The 25,802-nt window shown below is 24.6% G+C and overlaps 1 protein-coding gene across 2 annotated transcripts; it reads right to left on the reverse strand.

The window, feature by feature from the left end:
• Window positions 1–758: 758 nt before the first annotated feature.
• LOC129968603 (sulfhydryl oxidase 1-like) lies at window positions 759–25,802 on the reverse strand. Of its 2 annotated transcripts, XM_056082666.1 has the most exons (11): window positions 25,474–25,802; window positions 22,305–22,405; window positions 20,171–20,322; window positions 19,471–19,564; window positions 17,717–17,874; window positions 15,913–16,035; window positions 14,388–14,526; window positions 14,106–14,222; window positions 10,891–11,038; window positions 8,853–9,268; window positions 759–4,039 (listed from the first exon to the last, which is right to left on the reverse strand). In XM_056082666.1, exons 1-11 carry the CDS (start codon window positions 25,721–25,723, stop codon window positions 3,956–3,958), a joined length of 1,782 nt encoding a protein of 593 aa, XP_055938641.1. In that variant the 5' UTR covers window positions 25,724–25,802; the 3' UTR covers window positions 759–3,955. The 2 variants fall into 2 exon arrangements, with proteins under 2 accessions (XP_055938641.1, XP_055938640.1); XM_056082665.1 differs by lacking the exon at window positions 759–4,039 and having other exon boundaries at window positions 6,984–9,268.

A 25,802-nucleotide genomic window follows, 5' to 3' on the forward strand; every position in this document is an offset into this window, starting at 1 on the left:
TATATAATATCAAAGAAAAATTCCAAATTTTTTCTTTGATATTATATCTTTTCTCATTGTGAATGCAAAGCTTAATTAAATTGTAGTGCATTGCTCTATAGATGCTGTTTTATAGTGAATCTTATTTTTGTGTTATATAAACGGTTTTAAAGTATTTACAGTGTATTATGAATTGGAAAGAGCTTGCTACTACCATGATTGAAATAAACAATGAATGACTGAATTAAAAAAATTAACCTTTGAAATATATTATTTAAAATGATAAATGGATATGAGTATGAACAATTACTCAAAGATTATTAGTTCATTCTTTTGTTTCTTTGAATATTTCAAACATTTTAATTTGAATAAAAAGTAATCTTAAAAAATAATAACAAAGAAAAAAATATAAATGTAAAATTATAAAATAAAAATATTGATTATAATATAAAAATATTGATTATAATAATAATATACATAATTAAAATAAACAATATAATGCTGGGATTGAAATAAAATGAGATGCATCAATTGAAAAATAATTGGTTCCACCATACATAATAAAAAGAAAATACATAATACTTTCAAGAATACTAAAAATATTATATATTCCAAAAAAGACGTTTTTGATTCATGCTGAATTCTCATTTGAAATGACAATACAATCATAAAGAAAGAAATTGATTGTATATCAATTAAATAATTTGATTTATACTCTTTACTTCTCATATAACTTTATTTTCACATATATTTCTATGCTTACCTTAGAAAGCTATAACTTAAAAGCAATTTTAAAAAATAAAATTATTTAATAACAATCATATAATTAACAAAATTATTTTGCAATAATCCTTATTAACTCTTTCTATTAACAATGATTTTCTTTTTCTTAGTCTAAATTTTTGTTAGTCGAGCTATGTTTGTGGATATAAAAAAGAGTTATTAAGTATACAAACTATCATTCAAAAAAAACTTCTACAGATATTTGAGCATGAGCTGTTTAGTTCATTTACAGTCCTACAATTAACTATCTTAAAAATTAAAATACATCTCCTGTAATTTTTTTTGGTGGGGGGGGGGGGATTATAACAATGATTAATTAACAAATAATTAATATTTAGCAAATATTTTTATTTTGCATTATCCTTCAGATTTTATTATTTTTGATGAGTACATTAAAATGAAAAATAATTTATATATATATATATATACATATATAGAGAGACCATTCATAACTTACATTTTAATATGAAAAGTTTAATCATCCATTGAGTTTGAAGATAATTTATTAAATTAGAATTTTAATTTCTAGTTAATATTTGTATTTCTCTGTAAAAATATATTTAAAGTCTAATAGCTTCCGATCACAACCCAAATACCTCAGAAATACAGGGTAATTACAAAATGAAAATCGAATTTTGAAATGATATAACTTTAAAAATATAAACTTCCAAATTCCATTCAATGACAAAAAAAAATAAAGATACCAAATGATTTATCTCTAATCTTATACTTTGTCATATCAGCAACCAAATGGAGTTCCAACTTATCTTCACATAAATCAGTAAAAAGAAAGAAGATTTATTTTCAGTTTCTCATATATTAAATAGTAACTAATGGAAAATAGTTAGTTTATGTTTTAAAATATGTGAAATTTCCACTGCTTGCTTCAATGCATTAAGGGTCCACAAAAAAAAAAAGAAACAGATAAGGAAAAATGAAAGGCCACCCGAGCATTGTGGGTTATTTTTTGATCATGTCAAGACATTTTTTGATGTAAAAGACAGTCTTTCATTGGATGCAACCATTTTGCACTTAGTTTGCAGAAATCAACATATAATACTAGTCATGAAATGAATATCTTACAATGAACTATTCTGGGAAATTATATATTGGTGATTAAATGTTTGAAATTATACTGTATACAATTTTAATTTTGAAAAAAAAAGAAAAAAAATCTTTCTGTATTTTAGGAGGTAATTTCACAGACACATTACTCTTTCATATATAATGAATTAAATCCTTCAATTATTTTGTAATTACCTTGAAAACCTAAGGAATAAGCTACACAAAAAAAGTTCAGAAATAATTTAACTTCAAAAATTAACTTTCCCTTTGATACACAATATTTTAATGGACATGAATCAGTATTTTTTTTTCACTATAATTTAAAATCTAGGTTATTACAATCAACAAAAATATCACTTCAATCTATCTCCTTCTAATGATCAGACGGTGGGGTCAAATGACTCAAGTGCTAAACTTGATTAAAGCACAGGCACTTCATATAACGAAGTAGAAAGATTGAAATTATCACAGGTATTCAAATGAAAAATTCTATAAGTGTACTACCTATTCTTCCCCTTTTTTTTTTTTAAATTTCTCATCCAAAAATGTAAAATAAGGACTGAAGTTAAAAACTTCGATCTCAAGATTTAATCATAATTTTATATTTCAGACTTCCCAGAAAACACCATTACTGGATTACGTATGTATAATAAGTAAGCATAACTCACAAATGCAACTGCTATAAGGATGAAATTTGACATTTGACCCTTATATCAAAATCACAGAAATATTATCAAATGGAATCAAATGCATCAAAGAAAAAAATCTTAAATACAATTTTGTTATAAAACTGCTCAAAAGGAGATGTATCTACTGAGTATTTCTGGTATGAGCATCAGTTAATATGAGCATTGGCATTCATACCATATAAAAATATATCTGTCATTGCTACATTTATTTACATTCAGTTTGCCCCTCTACACATATGGTCAATATAAGATTGGTATAAGATATTGGGGGGGGGGGGATAAGGAATGGATACCTTAGCAATTAAAATCTATAAATGTTTTATCAATGGGAAAGCTCTAACAAAAAAAAAAAACTTCCAAAGATGCATTAGCTGTTAGGCAGTAGTTAAAAAAACATAGGATTTGAATAAAATTACATGAAAAACCATGTAATCTCTTTAATTTTTATGTGTATACTTCAGGATTATTCTTTTTATTTAATTGTTTATTTTTAGATAAGTTACAAGTTCTAAAGTTATCACTAACATCAAAATTATGAAAAGAGAAACAACGAAACAAAATCAGTGAAAAGGCACATTTCAGATTCTTTTAGAGGATTTTTACTGATGCCATATGGGAATATTTGATTGCATCACACACAGATTATTTCGGGCAATGAATTATAAATATTTTAGAGTGCGAGAGAGGAAGTGTGTGTGGTAAGTTAAAAAATCATGTTGAAAACAGTTTTGATTTCTTTTATCAGCTTTTAATCTAATATAAATTTAAGTAATATTGGTTTGGAAAAATATAATTGAAACAAACTCAACAAATCTATTTGGCAACTAAAAATATAAGGAATTAGTAAAACATCAAAACTCTTCTTTAAAAGGAATAGGTTAAAATTAGTTTAATAGTAAAAAGATTGTAATAGTAAAATTTAGAGTAAAAAGAGTGTAATAATGTAAAACCAGTTTACTTTTCCAATAATATTTCAGCAATAATAAAAAGTATATAATTTCATGTATTAATTGCATGCAAAAGGCTAATAATATCAAGTTTCATCAACAATTTTTTAAAAAACTAGCCTTATATTGTTCATTTCCAACAATTAACATAATATATATTTACTTCCTACTTTTACAAATAATGATATATATTAAGTAGATAAAATTTGCTTTTTTAAAATTCATTAAAGATTTATGTAATATAATTGTAATTTTAAGAAATAATTAAATTTTTTATTTAAAAAATTGAATTTCATTGACTTTTCTTTAAATTTAAAATATATTAAAAGCATAAATTCATTTTAAATAAAAACTATGATAAAACAATCAGCTAAGAAAAAAGATCATATCATCAATATTTACACTGCAAGCACAAAATTACTTGTGATAGACCATAGCACTTCCCACAACCGGCAAATGAGCATTGAATTATTGTAACTTGCGTTAATCACATCAAAATATCTTCAAGGACTGATGGAAGTAAGAAAGCAATAGTAACAGCAGTGCTGATGTAGGAGAGAGAATAAACTTTACACCCTGAAAGGATTTAATACTGAATCAGTATGAGAAATGAAAAAAAAAATATTTTAATTGATAATAAATGAGCAGTTTTAAAAATATAAAATGTCAGTTTGAAATTTGTATCTTATAAATGAAAATAAAAGAAGATTATTTACTTTTGCATTAGCTCGATACTAGTATAAGTTTTGATATGAAATGCCATTTGATTGCAAATGAGACAACTGCCAAATAAAAGCAAGTGCACCTTCAATAAGCTTATGCTATGAAATTGATAAAAATTTCACAACTTAAGGCTGCAGTACTTGGCATGCATTTTTCTTGCTGCTGAACCAATGAAAAAATACAGAAAGCTTTCATAATATTCATATATCATTCATTTCATTTCCGGTTTAAAATCCAAATTTCCAATTTCAAAGAAATCCAAACAAAGTCATCTGTATAAAAATATTTTATTTATAATTCTTTACAAGGTATATAAAATTGGAATGAAATTATTTTATAGAGTTTTAAATTAACAATTATATAAACTAAATGTGCAAAACTTTATTTTATCACAAGTACTGCAGTACTAAATCAAAAAAAAAGAAAAAAAAACTTATGGCAAATAAATAATCAATAGTCATTTTAAGAAAAATGGAAAAATATAATTAGTACAAAATTGATACTTTTCCGTTATATGCACACTACATATGCCTTTTTTAGTCTTGGTAGGTTTTCTTGGAATTTTCATCTCCAGTTTGACATGATATCTTTCTTGACAAAAGTGTATTGCATCAGCAATAATATTTTTGTTACATTCCAATAATTTCTATGTCTACTAAATTGAAGCTATTAGATTCTCACCCTCTTTGGTAACGGCTGTTGTTTTTCTTAAAAATTCTACTTGATGTCCTTTTTAAATATTATAGATTAGAATACTTTGCTACATGTTAATTATACTACTGCATTTATTATATTACTATTACTTCATGTTATTAGGATAGCATGCAGTTTATCCTAATTTATTTCTTTAGTTTAAAAGTATTAAAAGATACCAGTTTTTCCTGTTTAAAAACATATACTCCATGTTTGCAGTATCTCAATTAGCATTGCACAGAATCATTATTTTAACTTAAAAGAAAAAATTTATAGTTTCACTAGAAATGATAGCAGAAACTAATAGCTTCACTAGCACATTAAAAGAAACGATTCTACATGGATTCCAAGCCAAAGGGCACAAATATGATGACGAAAATGCATAGAAAAATACCACATAATTTAATAAATATTTGTATCATAATTCATAACAAAATAAAATTTAAGCAAGTAATAAATCAAAAGTGACCTTATTTTAGACATATTCAGCAACACTAATTTTTAAACATAAAATTTTCAAAAATTTCACATATTTTTAAGACTGAATAGTATATTATCTAAACTAATTTATTACATTGCAATTCCTTTAAAATTATTATTCAGTTTTAAAATATTTCCTTTTTTTTTCTGCCATTCTCTGCAGTGTTTTTCTGAAAAGTCCACATAGTAAATTTGTAATGTCTAATTTAAGTTAAGCATATATGTTAAGAAACGTTTTCAAAATATAAGTATGCACCAAAATGAATTTGGAAAAAAAATTATCTTCAACATTTTGAATTAATCTAAAACATCAGGAACATAATATAATTTTTTAATAACTAAGTTCAATTGTTAATTTTTCATTCTGAAGCACTTTTTATGTCACTTTTAGTTTAAATTAAATGCAGTTTTGTTATATCAACATATCGTTTAGAAACAATATGAGGGTTGATTTGGGGCAAGAATTTTTTGAGGCAAAATAGCAACAACATTTATAAGCAAACTCTCTCCTTATTCCTTAGAAAATTCTGAGTAAGATATAAATATGTTAAATTATTAAAATCAAAATATCAAAAACATTTTAAAATAAAGAACTAATTTCATTCAAATTAATTCGAATAGTTAATTAAGTTAAGGAAATTAACTCAAACACAAAAAATAAATAAATACAATATAATTGATTGAAAATTCCATTTAAAATTGGAAGATAACATATTTTGCCACAAATTATAAAAGTAAATAATTTTTTGTTCACTGTAAAATTTTAAACTTTATTCAATAAGAAGAGGAACAATTCTATAAGTACTTCCCAATTTTCTGTATAAATCTAAAATTGAGATATATTAAATTATCTATCAAAATATTATTAATAAAGAACAATGTTTTTATAAAGTGTTGAAGCAAAATTTCAATTTGATCGTGTGTGTGTTTTTTTTTAAATATACCCTTTAAGTCAGTTTTCAGACATATAGCAAAATCAACATTTTTTCAGATATATTATCAGATTTCAAAAACCAAATATGAGCAGAGAGCAAAAAATTATTATGCCCTTGGGGTTCTTTACTCAATCATTACATCATGGCCTATAGCACATATTATTTAACAACACACATCATCTAACCAAAAACAACAAAATATAATATAAAACAAGAATGAGTTTAAAAATTGTACCCATAAAACTTAAGATTATATACAACCAAGAGAAGTAATAAGAAAACATTACATAATAATATTATATCTTTTGCTTAGCTGTCAGTACAAAAATGCAATAATTTTTTTAACAATCAATAAGCAGCATTCCAAAATTTAAATTAATTCACATACACTAACACTTTAATTCTCTCCACTGTTTTTAAATTTTACTTCAACTAACCTAAATTAAATGAATTTTTAGGAAATTTGCCAAATGCATTCATAAATATTTGAAAATGGTAGTTATATTTGAAAATTTAAAAACCATATGTTTATTACTTCATACAGTGCAATATTTAAAAAGGGAATTGAAATTGCATATTATTTCCTGCTGAATATAATAAAGTAAGTACAAACTTACTAAAATAATTTGGAATTTAATGATTAGATAAACAAAGCATGCAATTTTTAAGAAATTTAATCGCTTAATATATTAAAAAAATATTTATTTTATTTTTATTATCTTATTTATTAAATTTTTATTATCTCATTCACACCAATCTCATCACAAAATGAAGAAATGAAAGCATTCATATGATCCCAGGAAATAATAATTTTAAAGCCTTCTGAAAATTCCTAATTAGAAGAAAATTATCATTATTTATAAAATATAATTTTCTTAAAACTAATGCAATTGAGTATTTTTTAAGTTATACTTATTGTCTTGATTATCAAAATAACAGGAGTAACTGATAAAAATGAAAGCAGTATCTTAAAGTTTCCATCCTTAAAGTTTTTGTACAAATGTTACAACAAAAGATATATACTATAAGGCAGTAAACATATTTTTTTAGAAGTAGCAGTACCAATTACAATTAATTTCTTATGAATTAAAATTTCAGCATTAAGTAGTTGCATTTTTTTCAAAAACAATCGTTTATTTTAAATAAGCAACATGAAACAAAAATAATTAGAACAGGTGGGAGAAAAAATCAGTCAAATTTAAATTGTCAAATCATTTCTGCAGTTTTAGGAAATAAAATCAATTTAAACAATTTTCTTAATGGATAATTAAAAAAAATTTTAGCATTCATTTTTATTTAAAATGAATTTAAATTAAAAAATAAAATCATTTTTGGCATACTTCCTTGTAGGATGCCAGGTCATTTAACTAAATAACTATTTTAAAAGAAGTAGGCAAGAAATTTTGTTCCGATTTCACAAAAGCTTGCACTTATTCATCTGCAGAAAGATTTTAAGTCACAATACCATGTGCAATATAAGAGCACTATTTAATTGAAACAAATGATGATCATAAAGGTGATCTTTTTGACAGAGAGCACTAATCATTTAGCTCTACAAGAGCATATCTTCAAAGTGTAATCATATTTTTTTGAAAAAACACTAATATTCAAACAGCTTTTCAGCATTTTTAAATTAGATTCCACAAAAAATTAAAACCTTTTACATAAAATAAATTAAAATATTTCCATTCAAATATTTTCATAAAAATTATTATAAATTCAAAGATTTACTGATTTTTAAAATTATAACTGGATATGCAATTTTTATGAAAAAACTTTGTAAAGTCAGTGAAGATGAATATGCTGAAAAACATCAGCATGGTATAGACTTAATAGGAAAATAATATTGAAATAACAAACAGAATCATAAAAAAACAACATGAAACTGGTTTAATCTCTCTCTCTATCTCTATCTCTTAACCATTTTTGGGTAGACTCAAAAACTATAAAAATTCTATAGATAATTTATTCAGCAGCTCTTAACAAAATAAAAGATAAACAAAATTAAAAATTTAAGCAGACTTGACAAAATAAGACAGTAACAAAACAAATAACTAATTCTTAAATATTATTAAATAAAATAAATAAATTTGTACATACAACACAAGAAGTATTTTCCACAATATTTCTAATTCAAATATTAACTCTTTTCCTCAACTGAATATGTACAATCACAGAATTGCTGAAGAAACATATTCATTCAGTATTGAGAGGGGAGAAAAAAACGCACATATAAAAATAAATCTCTCGCTTCTTTCCAAATATTTTAAGTCTAGTCTTGTGCTTAACCAATATAAAACTTTATATAATTGGCACACAATTATATCAACAGTCTTTGGTTGTTCTAAAATCTAAATTAAAGAATATTATGGATATAGTGTTAGATATTTTCCAAATTGAACTTTTCTCCTTCGCCGTCTTTGACGAAAAAGAAGAAATATAATAATAATCAAGAGAGCTGAAACTAAATAAAGTGAAACACATAAACTTATATCAGTACTGGTAAACCACTGAAAGTTCCACTTTTCAGATAATGAAGTATTTTTAAAAGTATTTACCATAGCAGAATTGTTTTCCTGTTCACCTTGATCAACAACAAGGGAATCAGAAGCTTTACGATGGTCAGCACTTAAAATATTTTGTTCATCATAAAATTTGTGCAGGAACTGTAATACAACTGCTTTATCCCATACAATTTCTCCGTTAAGAGTATCTCTGATTCGACATTTGGAACAGATTTGTGGTGAAGGAAATTGAATTTTTGGATGTTTAGGATCTTCAGTAACATCTCCAGAAAGTCTATGATTAGCTTTATTATGAGCTTCCCACAGCCAAAGCACAGCATCTTGAGAATTTTTTACTTCATCTTCAATATTTGTGGCCATTTTTTGGAAATTTTTAGAGCATTCTTCACAAGTAAAGAAATATTTTATGTAATCTCTGATTACAAAAAGCACATCTTTTCCTTTTGGACCTAAAAAAAAAATTAGAAATTAAAATATTAGAACAATTTTTCATATTTTTAAATATAAATATTCCAATAAACTTTCAATTAATTAAAACTAAATATATTATTTAACATGTTCTGATAACAATAGTAACTTTTAGAACAACAGCAACTTATAAAAATTCAATAGATTGAATGCTAACAGCAACTTATAAAAATTGCATTTAAATTGAATTTAAATGCAAATTCTAATTTTTTCAGATTTGTACTTATACTAATATTCAAAGCAATCAATTTTAGGGAGGAAAAAAAGGAAGGGATGTTCTTTATACATAAAAAGAATAGGTCTAATAAATGTTCCTAAAATGAATGTATCTATATAACCATAACTATTTAAGTAAAGGGAACAAAAAAAAAAAAAAAAAAAAAAAAAAAACAGAATGGAATTTGATGCAACAGCAATGGTAAGCATGTATTTAAAATATAGGAACTAAACAAAATAAAAATTTGTAAGAACTGTCATATTTGCCTTACAAATTATTTCCAAAAGTTATGATACTCAATATGAACTTTCTGCAATTAAGTCATGTGAAGTTGTACCTTTCAAACAAACATTTTCCACAACATAATATAAGACATTACATATTAAATCTGTTATTTTAAACATATTTACATTGGTTTACTTTTTATTCTAATATTACTAGCATGTACACATGATATTTTTACTATATGATCCCACGTAGGTCCGGGTTTGTTTGTTTGTTTTCATGGGCCTGACTTTTATAGTTTACATGAAATGTTTCTAAACATTCCACATAATCTGACTGCTACACATAAAAAAAATTATTAAAAATAGCATTATGCAAAGGGCAACTCATTTAACCATTATATTCCAAATTCATAAAAGAATATATATTTCTGCTGTATTATATTTTATTTACAAACTTGGAATAACTATATTAGAAACTCATTATGTAGCAAACAAAATTATGCATTATTATAGTCTTATTTGTAATACATACAGGAGTTGCTTAAAATAATAAAATACAAAATGTATGCAAAGATTTTTTTTTCTGTTGCTTTTAATTCAATAACATTTGACCAAAATAATGATTTATGTTCACTCAATATCTATGTAAATTACAAATTCTGTATCATATGTATAAGATTTGACCAAAATAATGATTCATGTTCACTCAATATCTATATAAATTACAAATTCTGTATCATATGTATGGCATATCTTCAAAATAGGTGCCTTCTACATCAAAATCCCAAAAAACTCAAAAGAACAACGAATTTTAATACAAAATACATACTCAGCAACAATTCCTTAAAGCAGTTACAGATTATACAAAAGCTTTTCATCATTTTCAAAAGGAAGAAGATAGACACAAGAAAAAATAGAATTTTACAAGAGAAGAATTTGTGGTTTGTCTATTTAGGCCTATTTCCCATAAGATGGCATGAATTGTGTTGAAAGAATGGAATAAGTGATCTCTTGAAGAATAAATATTGAAACCAAAATTGCAACATTATTTCAATTAAATGTATATGATTTGAAGGTTTCCGAGTAACAAATTGGCAAATTTTCCATCCTGTAAATCCTTTTTCAAATGAACAATATATAAAGTAAAAAAAATGTGTACCTTCTTGGATCTTGTCACTCCTTTTGTCTGCCTGCACAGTTAGAGTGTGAAAAAGCGTCCATAATGAGCAAGGATATCCACGATATTTAGGTTTACTTCCTTTACATCCAACCCAATCACGCATAGGAGGTATGTATTCAGCATCATTCTGAAGATTAAAAAAAAATAATAATAATAAATAAGTAAGTAAATAAAAATATAATAGAACCTTCTATAAAATTTCCAAATATTTCATTTATGCAAAAAAAAAAGGAAATAATTGTTAAGAATTGTTTAATAAAATATTTTATATTTATTATTAAATATATGATGATTATAAAATTAAAAAGCATAATTTCATTTTCACTTATTTCATGAAATGATTTAAGTTATTTTATAATAAGATTAATATAATATTAAAAAATCCAAGTACATATTAATTTTTGCTTTTAAGTTTTAGATTTTTAATTTCATTTCTAATAACAGAATTTCAAAGTTTCCTGCAATATAAGCTAAAAGTGAAGGGGAAAAAAAGCTTTCATAAATCTGAATTTAAATATCTAAAAAATCAATTTTTATTATGTTTAAATAATTGTTTTTCTGTATAGTTATTATTCTCATAGTTTTAGTTTTTCCTTCAAAACATCTTCTCAATTTTCCATGGATACATTTGGTGCATTATATATAGTGGTGCAATAATGCAATATAGTAGTGCATTTACTTTCCTGATATTATCATAAATTAACATTTTGATTCTTTCTGTAAAATTATCTGATTCTCATTATCAAAATTCCAAATAATATCTTTACATGTTATAGAAAGTTATAAGTCTGTCATAAGTATTCTCAGTAAGCTGTGAAGAAGAGACACATGGTTCATCATATATATAATAAAAGACCCTTTAATGATACAAATTTAAGAATCACCGCTTTCCCATTATTTTACATCATATACGCATGTGATGAAAACATTATATTGCTTTATATGGTTTCACTAAATATATACTTAAACACAGTTGTGTTTTACAACAGTATGAGGACATGAAAACACATAAACAATGCAGTTCCAGTTAAAGTTTATAAAGAAATGTTTCATTATTCTATCCCCTTAGATTTCTAGACAATATGATATAAGCAGAGTAATAAGTACTGATTATTCTTTGGAGATGAAGAATATATAAATTCTTTGTTGCTATTTAGAAGTGAAGATATTTGAAATATAGTTTGTTAGTTTTTTTTTTTTATTCCAATTCAAATGTAAGCATTCTATCCTTTTTCAAAAACTATAGACATTGTAATGAAGCATACTGAAATTTAAAATAAAAGAGCCGAGTTAAATACATGTTCTCTTTTAGACTAGTATTGTACTTTCCAGCAAGTTTTTAATAAGCAGTTTGCTATAAGTATTATTCATTTCCTTCCAAAGTATATTTTAAGATTTTTTTTAAATCATTTCTCTTCACTTTCAAGTTTTATTTTGCTTATTTTCAGAAACATCGTCATGTAACAAAGAAATTGGAGAAAGTGTGTGCAAAAATTTTGCAAATTGAAGTAACACAATGGCTAAATACATTTTATAGCACAAAAACTAGATATGACCACATTACAATACAAGAATTAGGATAAATAAGCATTCAGAAATGTACAGACATATGATCAAAAATTTCATAAGGTAAATCAAAATTATGTTTAATAATTGAAACAGAACTGAGTAAAACTTTGTACTTTAAACTTACTTTATTTAGAATGTTTTAATATAATTTCATTTAAATAATCTATTATCTTGAACCTTAGAATGCAGTGTATTTGATGCTGTGATTATTATTTTAACAAATGTAACAAATTTAACTGAATAATGAATTTAATTTTATGAGTGTGAATAATAATTAAAAATAATTGAAATGATCATTAGCATTAACGAACTAATAAGTAAGAATAATTTAACTTATCATGAAATGAGCTTTTTACTTTTTCATAAATAAGGAGTAAAAAGAAAAAATCATATAATTGCCACAAAAAAAATCAACCTCGATATTTTGATAAGCATCCATAAAAATCTTTATGTTTTAGATCTCTCACAGCCCACCACTTCCAAAAAAAATGCAATTTCGAACTATATTATCTCTCTATTTGTTAGTTGGACTATGAATACTATAATTCAAAAATACAAAGAATGGAATTCATGAAATTTGGTATGTGGTCTTTACCCAAAACTGCAGATTTTTTTTTTATTTTAAATGAAATCTATCAACCAGAAATCAGTATACTTTTTGCATATGACTACAATAATTCAGTAAGACAATGAATTAAATATGTAATCAAACATACGATTTCATGATGAAAATTGTAATTCTGTATCAAATTTTGGATCAAGTTTTTTAGGTAGTGATCATCTGTTTATTCTTGTATATGTGCACCTAATAAATACAATATGCAATGGCACAGATCAAGAAAATAGTTGGTACATTATAATGTAAAAACATCCTCCAGATTTTTGGACTAAGTCGATTAAACAGATGACATCTAAAATAAAAACTTTTTTCTTCAGTATATTATATAGACTAAAATTCACATATTTTATTACAATAACACATGATTCACATGCAAGTTTTAATATTTTCTCTGCGATTTGCCTAAAAGGTGCAAAGTGAAATGCACAAAACATAGCATACTGCATTATCATGAGAATCCAAATAATCCAATGGAGAATGCTCCCATTGTTTAGAATAACATAACTGTTTACGTAAAAATATTCAAGAAAAGGGAATAAAAATAGTAGAAATAGTTATAGTTAATAGTTAAAACCATTATTTGCACACATAGATGAAATAACTAAACTAAAAATAATCAAAACAAGCTTTATTTCAGAGCAAACCAGGTGCCTAAAATGATTAATGCAACAGCAAATTTTGAAAATGAAAAATTATATAAATGCAAAAGCATTTGTATTTGTTGAGTCAATTCTCGGAACTTAAAAAATGTCTTTGATCAGAATTAAGATTGAAAACAAATTACGAAATTTAAAATATAAAGTTATTGTTTGTAAAATCCTATCTCTTTTTTTTTTTTATCTCTTTCAATTTTGAATACCTTTTTACTACTCCCAAACGGTAATTGGAAGTGATTTCATTTTATGTACCATTTTTTTTAATTTAAAATTTTGTTTCAAATCAATTAAACATATTCCTTTCACTGAAAAAAAAAAGGATTTTTCTTTTTTTTATCAAAACAACAAACCTGTATATCTTGCAATGCTTGAGCAAATTCTTCACCAGATATAGCAGCAGTTTTATTAGCAGCCCAATCATGTAAATTTGATAAATAGCCCATTATCGGCTTAGTTCCAGGAAAATACTAAAAAAGAGATTTTAATTATTCACACAAATTTTTAATTATTGAAATAACCTTTTTAAAATAATTTTCATATACAAGTTTCGTTAAACAATTTATAGAAGTTGGAAAGAAACTTTTGAATTATTTTTTTGAAGGATTATTATATAAAGAAATCAGAATACCTACATTTTTCAAAATAGACAGATATGATTTCAAAGCAAAAAGCTTTTCTCCTTCAATCATTTTAGCAACTGCGATTTCTTTGTTTAAAGAATTATAAACAGCATTTTCTAGGTCAATCCTATAAACTGCTTCTGCCATTGTTCTAAATAGAAATATTATTCAGCATTAATGAGAATAATAATTATAAATATAAAAAACAATTATAAAAAGGCATTTTTCTTAGATAATTAGAATTTATTAAGACATCTATAAATTATTTTTGTATTAATTGTATTCAAAACATCTAAAAACGTCAAAAAATTTTATACTTGTTCAGAGATAAAGTATTATTTTCATAAAATATTCCAAGCAATATGCAAGTAAACATCAAAAATTAATCACACATTAAACAATTATATTCATAATAAAATATATTATGCACACAAATAAGAAAATACAAAGCCATTTTCTAATAGTGGGATACTGCAAACTTCAGACAGAAAGGTGAGATCAGTATAAAAGAGCATAATTAATCAATAAGAATCGACTAAATCAAGCAAACTAGATTCTACAACTATAAAATATTTTTTGAAATAAAAACTATGAGGCCTATATATTTTGGCAAATGAGCAAATTGAATATTAATTGCAAATTAAAGTAGATATATTTGTTGACTGCAGGTCACTAGAAAAGATTGTGTCAGTTGAAGGTTCTGTTAATTATAAAAAGTGCATAAATATAATTCCCAATACTTTAAAAACATCAAACTTACAAAATTTTTGCATAAGACATAACCAGTTAAAAAAAAATAATGAATATGGATTATTCAGAAGGTCATGAAGAGTATTGCATAAAAATAAATGTGATGCAGCATTTAACATCTAGCAAAACAAGCTTATTTTTTTCACAGAAACTTTTTATGCAATGAAACAGTTTAGAAATAAAACAAGAAGTAAGTCCTAAATGAACTTCATAGTTTATAATAAAGTAAAATGCCACAAAAATGTTTTTGACATACTTTAAAAATTGTGGTTATTACATTAAAATCAATGAAATTTTTGTAAAATAATTTTTTTTTCTGTGGTTTAATGAGATATTTGTGAGTTTTGCTGGCAAACAAAAAAAAAATGCTTTCGGTAACTGAATAATATAGGAATACTTCATGTGGATGAAAAAGTATAAGTACAAATAAATAAAATTATCATATTCAAGTATGTGTGTTAATTTAATGAAAAGTAGGCATTTCAATTAGCTTTATAATATTGCATACTCATCACAAATGAAATTTAACATAAAAAATGGTATTTTTTCTGTCAATTATTTAATTTTTATTTCATCGCAGTGAAAGATTTTCATTCTAATCCTATAAAAATAGCAGAAATAAGCAAATAAATTTCTGTAATGCTTTCTTCCATGTTTTATTGAATATCTTTACAGTAATATTACTAAACATCAATAAAAAATTGGTAAATTATGCACAATTGAGTGAAGACAAATTTATAATGCATTCAACTTTTTAATAATAATAAAATAATTAAATTTAACTTACCCACTGTCTTTTGGTTTCCCTTCAGAGTGAGCATCTTCAATTTTTGTTTTACTTCTTTCTACACCAACAAGGTTATGATAAATTTGATCTCGGATATAAGTATCATTCATATCTTGTGAAAATCTAAAAATAAATAAGAAAATTATTTTTTCATCTCATTATTCAGAATTATATTTTATAATATTTAAGAAAATTATAATATTAGAACTCGAATGCAAATACTTTTAGTTACATAATTTTCAATCATTTGTACCCTTTTGATAAATGACAAAAAATTTATCATTATATAAATATTGAAATATAATATTTTGATTTATATAAAAGATACTTTGAACATCATTTTGATTTTAGTATGACACTTAGTAACACTCACATCCATTATATTTAGAAATGATATCACATTTCAATTATATTTTGAATCGCGGTAATACTGAATTCTTTTTATTGAATTATACGTTATTTAATACACTATATAAATATTTTTAACATATGTAACTAGAAACAAAAAGGTAAATTAATCAACATATGTATCTAATATTATTACAATAGGAAAATAAAATTTTGACAAAATGGTGAATGTAGGTAGGGAAAAAAAAAAACAGAAAAAAAAAGTTTAATGAGATTTATGCTTGAAAAAGCAATCATTTTCAGTTCTCTAATTTCTAATCAACATACATACAAAAAAAATTTGAATTCAAAGGGTTTGCAACAAAATTTTACATTCAGTTCTCCAATTTCATTTCCAGTTCTCTAATTTCTAATCAACATACATACAAAAAATTTGAATACAAAAGGTTTGGGACAAAGTTTTTTTCTCCATTCACAAAATTGTTAAGTCTTTGAATTTAGCTAAATTATCTGCAAGAGCTTTCCTCTCTTGGAAATCATGGAAAGTCCCCTTTGAGAACATACCAGTTTGGAAAATCCAATTCAATAATGCATAGAATCTATGTAGGATGCTTCACATATTTGTAAACATCTTGCTCTCCTACTATAAAGATCATGGCTGAGTATTGAAAAAAAATTCAATTGATATAAATAGAACTGCAAAAAAAAAATTTGATGAAAAAAAAATTGGAAACTGAAAATAAATGTAGAATAATTTAGTATTCCTGGACTTTAAAAAAAAGTCAGGAAACAACAATTTTACAAACATCTATAACAAAAAGTAACTTTAAAAAAATTCAAGCGCCTTTTTTTTTCCCTGCTTATATTTCTTCACTGATTTTTTTTTTTCTCTTTTCAAGCTTGGGCAACTGATGCAGCAAATAAATTTATTTTTCCTTGCATTTATTAATTAACATTGCTCAGTATTATTATTACTGCTTCAATTCATATTCAAGATAATTATTAATTTATACTAAATATAAGAAAAAAAAGTTTACTGGCCAAAACAATCAATAAATAGACTGTTTTATTTATTTATTTACTTTTGGGGTGGAAGGGTAAGAGTTCTAATGAATAAAATATCTTTGTGGTTTTTGTTGACTTAGCAAGTTTGGAGTAATAATGCACTATCTAAAGCTTTTCCTATGAATTATGAGTGTCAGTTTAATCTTCTTGCCTTGGAATAGACATTCAAATGTGCAAATTCACTATCCTTTTAAAATGGTAATGGTAAAATCAAGACAGTAATTTTCTTTCATATATAAAACATTCCTGATTGAAAAGATTTTTAAAAAAATTTTAATCATATAAAATTTTATCTATTATACTAAATATTTATATGTTTGTTTAAAAAGATATGCTTATTACCCAAAAATGTATTTAATCTCTAAAAATTCAGCTATTATAATGTACTTACTTGAAAATTGTCACATGATGAGAATCTGGATTTAATCTCATCAAAACTGGCAGTGTTTCATTGGATACTTCTATTTTTAAATTTTTAATGATATCTTCATCCCTAGTCAAAACTCTTCTGACAAGGAGATTGGTTTGAAATGATAAATCCAGAATAACCTAAGATATAAAGATATATCATTAAAATCATTATGAAATAAAGATACATCATGATAATCTTATTTCATAAATGACAAAATAAACTCGCCTTCAAACAAAGATTACTTAACAGGCATTCAAATCTTCTCTTCTTACAGTTTTGATTTTAAAATGTGATAAATATAACTTGTGATTTCAAATACAAAAAAAAAAGTGCTAGAGTTCTGTTGAGAAAAAATTTCAGTTCATTTTGGGTTTTAATTAATAAATATGCTCATATTTCAATAGCAACAATTTAAAGTCAACGTTTTCTAAAGATCAAGCATTAATTAAAAGCAAATCAAGTTGAAAAAAATTCAAAAGCTATTGAATTATGATTTTTTTGAAAAAGTTTCATCATCTCAGCATAGAACTATTAGAATACAATGAGTAACTAAAATATTAATCATCTTCTAATAATATGAAGCTTGAACTCTAAACTTTCATCACAAACAACATTTCTTTGATTATGAATATAGTAAGAAGTCAATTCAGAGATTGACTTTTACTATATTCATGTCTGCCTATTCCTGAAGATCTGAAAATTCGTTTTACTTACAACCACAAATATTCAATGGTACTAAGATAGCAGAATTGTACTACCCATGGAAGCAATGGAGTTCAGAGTTATATTATATTGTATGCACTAATCTGAGGTCAATCCATACATGAAAATAAGATGCATTATCTTGAGTAATATTTAAAACATAACTAAACGAAGATGTAAATAAAGTTACAGAAATAAATAGCAGTGTTTTAAATTTGTCCCTAAACACATCAAGAACTCCATCACATCTCATATTTCTTAGATTATAATTTGAGTTTTAAATTTAAAGAAAAAAAATCCATCAAATTAAATCACTTATATTTACAATATAAAATCAATATGCATAATATATTATCAACTTTAGCTTCCTTTAAATCAGCAGATATAAAATCTGCAGAATTTCTTTAAAAGTTGTAAAATTAAAAAGGAATTTTACAGCAATTAACTATATTCATTAAAAACATAATTATTTGCTTTTTAAAATGGCTTGTAAATCATTCTTGTACAATAGTTATTTCAGAAGTAATTGGGAAAAACTGAACAAAAAAAAACAATATTGACTTAATTTATGCTTAATAACACAAGAAATAATTAATTTTTGAAGCTAACTCAATAATGGACCTCAAATAGCATGTGATGATTTCATATCACTACTGTTCTTCATTCACAAGGAGTTCCATTACAGACAGACAATATGTTTCTGGCCTTATATTACACATAGCAGAAGGATTATTATAAATAGGGGGGGGGGGCATGCTCATGTGTCTTTATTACAATTTACTGCACTGCTTATCCTTCTTCATTCATTACTGAAAGAATTTCAAAATCTTAAGGTTTATTTTTTATTATTATTATATACCAAAAACTGCACTCAAGTCTTAGATACCGATTTTATTTATTTCTCTTCTTTTAATAGCTTTATTAGTAAAGAAGGTAGCAGAATTACATAATTATTCAGCCCAATAATTGTAAAGCCTCAGATGCTTGTAAGGAAATGATTAAATACTCTTAAGTCTAATAGAAATACTTACTTTACGTCCAACGTAATTGTATGGATATTCAGCAAAAGCCATTATGGATTGTTTTCCTTCATTCAATTCATCAAATATTTCATGACTGTATTTTCTATAAGAAAAATTTCTGTGAATATTTTTATGAATTTTAAACTAGCAATCACAACAAATATCAAAATATACTAATAAATATACTGAATTCTCAAAAATACAGATTAATTTACAAAGTTAAAATAAAATCTAAGATAATAATAAATATTTGAAGATATTTTGCCTTTCATGATCAAATAAATGCAAAAATAAAGATTTTCATCCCTTTCTCTAAAAAAAAAAAAAAAGAACAGAAGAATAGCTATATAAAATTGCTATGCTTCTTGATCCTGACATCTCAGCTTAAAACAGAGCGACAAATAGAAATTGAAAAAAAATAAGCAATTAAAATACAAAAATTAAAATAAGTTAACTTATTTTCACACTCAATTTATTATTATTATAGATAATTATATGAATCATGATATGTATAAATAAAATACAGAAATATATATACTTTAAAAAATATTATATTATTTGATTCCACAAAAACTGTTTTGTTCATGAATTTTAAATATAATTAGCAGCTTCATATTTTTTTCTACTTATTAAACATAACCCTTCATATATAATCACAAAAATAATACATTAATAAATATCAAAGACATATCTTTAAAAAAATACTAACTCAAGTGGTTGTATATTGGGCCATTCTTTTGGCACCCCTCTATTCCAGTTTGTTTCCAAGAAATCTATTATTCGGTTTTCGACACTTATAATGTCTCTTTTACCTTCAAGCATTTCTCCACTATCATTTGCAGTAGTGTGGTGCCAAAATAACTATAAATAATATAAAATATATATATAAAGAGAGAATAAATGAATACAAGAATTGAAGTTAGCAAGAATAAATTTCAGGTTTGTGTGCCAACTTGAATTGTCCTAAATAAATAGATTTTGAAATTTGGTAATCATACTGTCCATACTAATTTGATTTTTAAAAATTTTTTGATGTAACATATTATGATCTTTCCAATAAAGTGACGACCATTTGAGCTATCAATGTAAAGCTGGTCTCTGCAAGCTACGAATCTTTTGACAACATCACATAGGCTTCTTTAATGCAAAACTAATGTGTTTTAGGATTTTATTAAAGAAAAGGTGTGCAATAGTAAATAACATATTAGTTAGCAGAAACGAAAATAATTATAATAATTAGTGAAAACTAGTATGAAGTAGGAAAGTTAAACCTTTTATAAAATAAATTTATAAAAAGTTTAAATTTTTATTTTATTTATAATAAATATAAAATAAAATAGTGAAATAAAAGATCAGAAATGAAAAACTTTGCTTCTTTCATACACAGATCCTGCTAGATTGAAATTGTTATAGATCTTTATTTGTTGTCCATGTTATATTAAAATGCCACAAATGTCTTCCCCATAAGTAATATCAAATTGGCACATAAAAAAATAAAAAAGAATAAGCTTGTAAACTGCATAATCCAAAAATCAAGCTAAATATTATACAATAACACTATACAAAGCAAAAAAAAAAAAAAAAAAAAATCAGAAAAAAAATTATTTTATTTATTAAAAATTATAGAAGCAAAATAAATTTCAAATGTTTGTCTAAAAAATTTTATAGCATATAATCATAGTAAGGTTTAACAATATAAGTAGTATACAAATGTAAGAAAAAGACAGAAATTGTTTAATCTTCAATCTGTATCACTTTTGATAATGAATGTCAGAAGCATCTGATAAAAAAATAAAATTAATGTAAGATGTTATACAATAAAAAGCTCTGTAAGTTTATATTAAAAATTCATAATATGACAAAAACACATATTATAAAAATATAAGGTTTTAGAATTATTCATTAAATTATAAGACTTTTGATAAGATGTCATTAATTAAGCATAAAATAAAGTGAATAAAATGCTAATAAATAAAAAGAAAAAAAGGGGGTAAACTGGTCATAAAAAGTTATATAAAGCTGAAATTTTATTTGCCTCTTACTCACTCTGAGTTTACCGTAATACAAGAGAAGCTAAAAAATGTTAGATAATAAATATAAAAATAATAGTAAAAATGTCAAGCCATAAATGTCAAATTCACATTTTGTGCCTTAGCTTACGAAAGCTTTCTTTGAACAAGAAAATTATGAAACAAACAAAGTTTTTTTTATTATTATTATTATTTATTTACACTTAAAAGATTGCTTAATTTTTTTGAAGTCATATTAATGATAACACTTAAAACTGAAATATGAAACATGCAGTTATTGATATGAATATTAAAATTATATTGCAAATTTGGCAAGTAAAATTGTGTCAATGTCTTGCAAAATAGTGTATGTAATTGTACTATTCTGCAAACATGCCATAAAAATGGATGAGAATTTGTTTGCAACAGAAATATGACAAAAAACATAAATTGGTTGAAAAATAATATGTAAATGCTTAAGAATCAAGAAACTGTTGTTTGTTATTAACATTCAGCAATTAGTAAACACAAAGCCAGTAATTTTAATTCAAATATGACTACATAAATATGTTTATCAGATAGATATAAAATATTTATTAAACACATGTACTGATATTAGTGTTTAATAAATTAAAATGTTTTTGGAAAATTATAAGGCATTAAAAACTAAAAATAGAAAAAAAGGTCAATTTGTCATAATGATAATTCAATAAAAACCATTTATTTATTTTAAGACACCATAACACATAACAACAATTTAAACTTATTATAATTCTGCATATTCATTACTTAAAGAGAATGCAAATGACCAAGCCCTAAGACACAAAAATTTACCTTTATGGTTGGAAAACTATCAACTTCATAATAGCGGCAAAGATTTATATTCTGAGCATCATTACAGTTGACAACAGCAACATCAATAACTTTCTTCCATGCTAGAAAAAAATACAAAAATAAATGTTCCAGATGATACGACAAATTTTAGAAATATTAACAAATAAATGAAAGAATTCACTAAATTTAAACCCAAACTAAAATAATGATTAACTGAAGAAAAACTAATTGCAACACATAGTCAAGACTAGTTTTAGCTTATCCTATATTAATTTATAAAGAATATCAGTAAGATAAAACAAATGATAATGATGTGAGGTATGGTTTAAAGAAGTGCCTGTTTTAATGATAAGCCTTTTGAACAGATATATTACTGTAATAGATATTTTCTCAGCATAATACATGAATTAAATCTGAATGAGAACAGCTGCTAGAATAAGAAGAATCTGGAGTCTGCTCTTAGTATTGGGACTAATTTTCCCTTTCTAGTTCTGTGACACTGCCATGTTTCAATAAAGATGAAATGACACTGAGATGAATTAAACTTCAGCTTTATATTACATCAAAAACAACAATTATTGCAGTTTTACAATAAAGTTTTATATTTCCTCATTTAAAATACACAATTATATCACCTAGCTTTGCAGCTTTCTTTAAAAAGATAATCTAATATCGTTCAAATAAAAGTATTGAAAAAACACAAACAAATTAAAAGGAAAACAGTATAATTTTAATTCCCTTTAAATCAAGTTGATATTACTGCATTTTGCATATTTTTACTTTAAGCTTGAAAAAATTATTATTAAAGCTCAGATTTATCAGGCAAGAAGAAAAAAGAAAAGAATTAAAATTGTAAAATTTTATTACATAATATAAAAATATGTAAGCATAGTTGGCAAATAAATTAATACAAATTCTATAATTTAAAAAATATTACGATAATATTTTGTCAATTAGTTAGTCCAGATTCTATCTTTTTCATTATGTTTACTTAGTTATATATTTTTAAACACCAAGTGTCTAGATATGTATGTTCTGATAGTACAACTATAGATTGCTAAATCTAGAGCTACCAGGTTTGACGCAAATATCTATCTAGAAGATTCTAGTGCAATTCAAGGTAATTAAGTCAAAATAATAATGAATTTTTTCTACAAAATATTGAATTTTGGCAAATTTTAAAGATGTTTCATCTTTCCCAAAACATTTTTTTTAGAGTATTTTAACTAAACCAATTTTCTTTCGGAATTTTAAATTTATCAATTAGTAAATATCACATAGAAATTAAATGCATTTAATGATCTGAACAAATTAGCAAAAGGACATTGGTAATAAAAACTCAATACAAAATAAAAGAAATCAAATACTGAACCTCTTTAAAAATTCATATATGAATTAAATGCCTTTTTTTCCATCTGTTTCTGATCAACTTATAATTTTTCAATATGTCATCAGTAAAATGATAAATCGGTGAGAATTTCTACATTTTTTAATTTTATTTTTATTTATTTTTTAATTTTATTTTTTACAACTGTGGAAACTAATTTCATCATTCAAATATTCAATTCAACAATTATGGAAACAACCATAGCAAATAAGGCACATTTATATTTGAAAATTCATTTTAAAATAACAAAGGCCATGCATATTTTATGAACTTTTTTCCTGCCTTCTTAAAAATTAACAAGTACTTTAGATATTAAAAGAGATATTTGAACCCACGAATAAGTCTGCCAATTAAATTTAGATATTAAAAAGTAATTAAATCAATCTAATTAATAAATGATTTTCCGTTAAGATTAAAAATATTAATCTCTTCACCTTCAAATTTATTTAACCTCTTAATTAGATGACACATTCCATTTGGGACATTTATTATTATTCCAATCCCATTAATAACATACAGAGCACTTAAGATAATGAAGCTTTACCAAGTGATTCCTGCATTTTAAATTACACAATACTTTCAATTTTAGATTTATATACTAAAAATTCAAAAATTGAATGCATGTACCAGTCATGACATTATAGTGCAGGAAGATAAAAACTGATAAAACAATTCACAGAAAAGAAAGCTTTTTCCTATTCTACACAATTTGAAGTTACAGGAGAAAATATTTTGCTAAAGGCTTGCACTTATAAATTACAGTCAGGTGATAAAGATATTTCCAGAATCAGTACCCCCTCTTTAAACTGCATCATACTAAATAAGACACCTTAGCCTCTAACAATCATAATTTGTACTTTGTTCATATATTTCATGGATCTTTGTTGGAATCAGGTTTCAAACCAGGAATTTTAAAAGTCCTGAAGCTTAGTCTAACACCAGGTTATTACAGTCTACAGCAAAATTTATGCTTTTAATAAAAAATGCTGTATTGAAAGTAAAAAATGAGACTCAAATATAAAGTAAAAAGGTTATTAATGTCAATTTATTACAATATTTTAAATTTTTCAAATGAGTTATAGAAGTACTTCAAATAATGACAGATGAAACCAAAGAAAAAATGTAGAAAGTCTCAGAAGAAGCGAGGTTGTTTTATAATATATATATATATATATATATTAATATAGGTATTATCAAAAAAAATACATTAACACAGATTTGTGCAATGTCACAATTATCAAAATTATTTCATTAGTTTCTAATAAACTTAATATTAAACTTTAGAAGCATTAACTTACAGCAAATTTCCATCTGCAAAAATTGCAATTCATTTTCTTTTCTTTTAGAATGTAGCTTAAATCCAATCACAGTATTTTTAACCTTATTCTTACCTTGAAAATATTTTATATGCATGCAAGATTAATCTCTTGTACTTAATAAACCCTCTAAATACGAATCTAGACTTATGCAAGATTCATTGCTCAACTCAATACGCTGTGGAAATAAGTTGATCATTTTTAATAAATATAATTATGTTTTAACAGTTTTTTTATCTTAGAATGGAGGTGATTATACATTTAGATTTTTCCAGAAAAAATGTCTGGCAAAGAGTTATAAAATATCCAATAGCTTAAAAAAATCTGTTAGTGATATAAATTTATTAGCCCGCATAAATTCAAAATATAACAGTACAGTAGCAAAACCATACATCTGACAGTTACGTAAGAAAAAAAATGTTAATGATCGAATTGAATGATAACGATGAGAATTAATAAATCTTACTTCTAATTTCTCTTGCAAATTGTTTCCAGGTTGGAGCATATCTTATGCAATGCCCACACCAGTTATTATAAAATTCGACAATCCAAGCATTATTTTTTCCGAAAATCACACCGTTGAAATTTGATGAATCTAACTCCCAAAGAGGATCATCATCTGAGTACAGTGAAGATTGGCGTGATTTATAAGCAAGAGATATCGAAAATAGAAGGATGAATTGAGAAGCGTTGAAAATCAAATACTTGAAATTCATCGTTCCCGAATGCTACCGCTCCATATGCTGTGATCTCTACAATTGAAAACTACGGAAGCAGACAGCTTGAAAAACTCAT

Source organism: Argiope bruennichi, chromosome 5, assembly GCF_947563725.1.
Source record: "Argiope bruennichi chromosome 5, qqArgBrue1.1, whole genome shotgun sequence".
Lineage (NCBI taxonomy): Eukaryota > Metazoa > Arthropoda > Arachnida > Araneae > Araneidae > Argiope > Argiope bruennichi.

Coding starts and splice junctions, on each gene's coding strand:
- LOC129968603 (XM_056082665.1), bottom strand. CDS start 25,723: ATGAATTTCAAGTATTTGATTTTCAACGCTTCTCAATTCATCCTTCTA. Junction 22,406..25,473: donor ATTTGCAAGAGAAATTAGAA/GTAAGATTTATT, acceptor ATTTTTTTCTAG/CATGGAAGAAAGTTATTGAT. Junction 11,039..14,105: donor AAGCATTGCAAGATATACAG/GTTTGTTGTTTT, acceptor TTTAATCTTCAG/AATGATGCTGAATACATACC.